Source organism: Lemur catta, chromosome 6 (genome assembly GCF_020740605.2).
Source record: "Lemur catta isolate mLemCat1 chromosome 6, mLemCat1.pri, whole genome shotgun sequence".
NCBI lineage: Eukaryota > Metazoa > Chordata > Mammalia > Primates > Lemuridae > Lemur > Lemur catta.
The window spans coordinates 54212562-54217182 of NC_059133.1; the positions used below are offsets into that span (position 1 = coordinate 54212562).

The 4621-nt window shown below is 49.1% G+C and overlaps 1 protein-coding gene across 1 annotated transcript; it reads left to right on the top strand.

The window, feature by feature from the left end:
• Positions 1-1066: 1066 nt before the first annotated feature.
• Positions 1067-3249, top strand: LOC123640551 (glycosylation-dependent cell adhesion molecule 1-like). Its single transcript, XM_045555161.1, has 4 exons — positions 1067-1130; positions 1812-1883; positions 2642-2875; positions 3119-3249. Exons 1-4 carry the CDS (start codon positions 1067-1069, stop codon positions 3247-3249), a joined length of 501 nt encoding a protein of 166 aa, XP_045411117.1.
• Positions 3250-4621: the final 1372 nt, after the last annotated feature.

Genomic DNA, 4621 nt, shown 5'->3' on the forward strand with positions numbered 1-4621 from the left:
TGGTCTATAGATAGGACGTACCCTCAGTGGAACCCCCACTTTCCCAAAAATCCATGCTCCTTGCTGGAGGCTCAGTCTCAGGGTACAGTAGCCTTCTCCTTCCTGGAGATGATCCAAAAACAGAGGTTCCAGTGAGATCATCAAAATGTCCAGCTGGAGGAGGGCACAAAATCAACTAATTCAGTCCCTAGGTCCAGGACCAGTGCCCAAGGCCTAGGCACAACCCCCATCTCTTTTCCCAATGCCTCTTTGGGCATCCAACTGCTCCATCTTGCCTGCTTCTGGAGTCACTAAACCCTGGATGTGGAGTTACACTGGCCTGGGTTCAAATCCAAACATATATATGCAGATCACCTCACCTCTGTGAACATCAGTTCCTTTGCTTGATAAATAACACATATCTCTCAACTATCATGATTAAATATCACACATAAAAACACTCAGGACAGTGCCTGGCTCATAGCTGGAATTTCTGTAACCACCTCATTCCTTCATTCCTGAAGTGATGGGAAGTTTTATCTGGAACCTACAGGACAGCCTGGCCCTTCATTGATTCATTCATCCAACTAATATTTTCTGTGCTGCTACTATGTGCCAGCTACTTGCTAGGTGCTGGAAAAACAATGGCAAGAAAAACAGATATAATGGAGATTTCAATCTTCTGGGGGAGAAAGATATTAATTAAATGACCACACAAATAAAAGTAAAAGTATACCAGTAGCGAGTACCATGAAGGAGGAGAACTCACACTCGGGTAGTTATTCCAAGGACGTCCGGGGATGGAGCCTGGGGCTGGCACACCCTTGGCATGGCCTGGGCCAGGGGGAAGGCTGGGGGCCATACTTTCCTATTAACTTGTTTTCCAGAAACTCCAGTTCCCCAAAACAAGTGTATTCAGAATGAGGAACTTGGGAGGGGAAACATAGTATGCTCCCAGGTCCAATCCTGAACCAGTTTCCCCAGAGCCCATCCTTACCCCAAAATAAATAAAGCCCCTGCCAGGCAGCCTCCTCAGCAACCCTAAGCAGCCTCCCCCAGGGAAAACTGATCCTGCTACAGCTCTGCCATGACATTTTTCACTGTCCTGCTGCTGGCCAGCCTGGCCTCCACCTCTCTCGCCGTCCTTAATGGTGAGTCTGGCCGCCTTCCCACTCCCCTTGGCCCCCTAGAGGTCATTGAGCCATCAGCTGCAGAGACCTCAGCACCAGGAAGGCCCTTTCTTACCGCTTGTAATGTGCTGTATGGAGAGGTGGAGAGATGCAGAACCAAAATTCACACCTGGAATGACTTGGTATGGAGGCAGAGAACTAGGGCATATGACCTGAGGAATCCTGCAACCTAGGAAACCTGGGGCTAAGGCCAGGGAGTCAAATTGGACCCAAATCAGGGCAGAATATGGGTCAACAGAGATTCCAGTTAGATTCCAGCCTCTGGTGATGCTGGACAACCCAAGCAGAGTCACTGCCTTTCTCTGGACTTCTGTGCCTCCCTCTGCACAATGAGGACAAGATATATACACACATTCATTCCATAGCTATTTATTGAGCATTTACGCTGTGCCAGACACATAGTTCTAGGCACGTGGGATACACTAACAGAACAGACAGAGACTCAGCCCTCACTGAGATTACATTTTAGGTGAAAGAAACAGTGAACATATTACATAAATTACATGATGTATTAGAAATGCTAAGGAAATCAAAGAGTAAAGTAAGAGAGATTGAGAATGCTGAGGTGGGAGGGGGTTACAGAGAAACAACTCGAATTAAGCATCTTGAGACTACCAGAGACTTTAACCTCTTCTCTATCAGAGCCAGAAGATGAAATCCACTGGGAGACTCAGCCCACAGATGCTCAAAAGTCTCAAGCTGGCATCCCTCAGAGTAAGTTGGTGGTGGTAAAAGATTTTCCAGTAAGTGATGAATTCTCCATCTGGGGAAGAAGAGGAGCTAAGGCAGTCACTCCCGGTTTTGGACCTTAATCCTTCCTGCTGCACTAACTGGCCAAGATCTGGAGGCCAGGAGCACTTGAATAGCACTTTACGGTGGGTAGTCATTGGAGGTGGGAGTGGGGCCTACATCTCACACCCAAATGCTAGCAGGTGAAGGGTTTTAGCTTCCCCTGAGGTGTGGATGTTGGAGGCGCTCATCGATTCCAGTCTCCCCACCCCCACTGCCCCCAAACCATGAACATTTCAGGGTTCTGCTTCATAGATTACCAGTATACATGGGTTATTCGCAGGCTGGCTGGCTTCCCCCAGTTTACCTGAGAGAAGCCAGAGAAGGCAGATGCAAGCAATACCCGGAATTAAGAGGAAAAGAACCAATATTTATCAAACTCCTCCTATGCACTAGACAATGGGACAGGTGTTTGCAAAGTTAATCTCTTTTAACTGGGAAGGTAGATTTGATGCAAGAAGTGGAATTCCTGATCAATGGCATTCAAAATCAGGGACATGACTTTCAAGTGCTTATAGATCTGGATTCTGGTATGGGACTCCAATCCTACTTGTATGTTAATTAGGCAATGATTCCACCTTGATCTCCTCCACCTGCTAAGGGACATGATCTAGGACTGGCTGGCTGCTTCTCACCATGAGCTCTTTCTCTGCCCCTCACTCTCTCTATCTCCTCCATCCCAGATGCCCAGTTCACCGCTAGCAGCCACCCCGGGATGGACCATGTCTCCAATGAGGACTTTTCTAAGGAAAGTTTTAACTCCCAAGAAGAGCTGATTTCCAAAGAGAATGTTGTGATAAAATCTGCTGGACAAAAGAGTCAAAACCCTGAGCTGCTTCACCCCATGCCACAAGAGGACAGTTTCAGAAATGCTGAGCTGCAATCAGAAGAGACCGCAGAACTCACTCCCATGGCTGGTATGAGTCCCCGGGAAGAGGGGAAGACGCTGGGAAGATACTAAGCTCCTTGGGTGGAAATAGGTAGGGTTAGAAAGAGAAAGGAAGCGGGGGGGGGGGGGGGGGGGGGGGACAATAATTAAATGTAAATAGCTTCAAACGATGCCTTGATTGCCAGCACTGTGGAAGATTGTTGCTGGGGTGCAAGGAGGGACAGGCTGGGAACTCGCCTTAACTTGACATTTCTCTCTCCATATTGCCCAGCAATCACCTCAGAGGGAAAACTGCCCAAGTTTGGCCAGAAAATCGGGAAGTATCTGGACAAAGCAGCAAAAGAAATCACGAACTCTCTGCAAAGCCTAATCCCTAGCGCCAATGATGTCATGAGGCCCTAAGGAAGAGGGTGCCTGAATCCTAGGCTGGGCCGTGGAGGCACCTACATCATCCACACTCCACTCATCCCAACACCATGTCTTAGCCCCTCAGACTCATGCATTAAAGCAGTGCCTCCCATGCCTGGCTCTGTGATGGGTTCGTTGGGTCCAGGAAGGGAGTCGGGATGCCCCACTCTACCAGGATTCTTCTCTGGTTTCCCTGTCCCTTTGAGTTTAAACCTCTCATCCTCCTCAGTGAGTCTCCACATCCCAAACATCCTTTGCCAAGTCTTGGCCTTCTCACGCTGCCCCCAGCTCACCAAGGCATCGCCTCAGGGCCACCTCCTACAGCCTGCCCGCTGCAACTGCTCTCCCCGAAGTCACAAACAACAACAAACCCATGTCTGCTTCTCAGTCCTGATGCTCTTTACTGTCTCTATAGAATTGGACACAATTACCCCTTCTAGAAACTTCTCCTCCCGGACTTTCCAGGACACTGCACTCTCCTGGTTCTCTAAGCTCCCTGTTCCTTTCCCAGCACTCTATGCTCCCAGGGTCCCACCCTGCACCCTTGTCTTCCCTCCAGCCCTCTTCCTCTGTGCCCCTTCTGCCAAGACTCTGCCTCACCTCTGAATGACCCGTATCTACCCACTCAACAAACGTCCACCAAGTGCTTGCGATGCCAGACCCGTCTACCTGATATGTGCCGATCTCCTCCCAACACTGGCCAGTTTTCTCAGTAAAGGCGTATGCGGCTCAATGGGTAAAGATGAGCACAGGAAATGTAAGCCTCTCTGTCTTATAAACAAAAGGGAGGCTGCCACACAACGGCAGGCAGGCGGGATGGCAGAAAGGGAGCCACCTCTGATCTCTAGTGTCCTACCCCCAGGACATATCAACACATGTGCCTAGAAGATCAATGGAGCAACTGACCTACTGCAGTGCAGGGCTGGTGCTGTCCCGGGCCAGGAACATCTGGAAGTATGTTCAGAGCTAGAGACAGATAAAATTCTCCTTCCTTCCTTTGCTCTCTCCTGGTACAGAAAGTTGCCACATGCTCATTTTCCCTAGTTTACCCACCCTCCTCCCCGTAGAAGGACACACAACTCTGCAAAAAGCATCTCCCAAACTAGATTGAAAGTTCTATTATGGGTCTTTCTTAACCTATAGCTTGAGACGAGGCAAAATTCTTGTCAAAATGACAGAGGAGGTAGGGTAGGAGATTACCAAGTTCAGGAAGGAATTGGAGGGGACATTTCCTGAGAAAATTAGATTAGGAGAATGGAAGTGCCCTGGAGACTAAGAAGCGCCAGACTCATCCTTCTGATGCTCTAGTTCAGACCAATAGAGAAAATGGCGTGAGGGTCGTTACCCAATGGGGATGGAAGCACCC

Coding starts and splice junctions, on each gene's coding strand:
- LOC123640551 (XM_045555161.1), top strand. CDS start 1,067: ATGACATTTTTCACTGTCCTGCTGCTGGCCAGCCTGGCCTCCACCTCT. Junction 1,884..2,641: donor TCAAGCTGGCATCCCTCAGA/GTAAGTTGGTGG, acceptor CCTCCATCCCAG/ATGCCCAGTTCACCGCTAGC. Junction 2,876..3,118: donor AGAACTCACTCCCATGGCTG/GTATGAGTCCCC, acceptor CATATTGCCCAG/CAATCACCTCAGAGGGAAAA.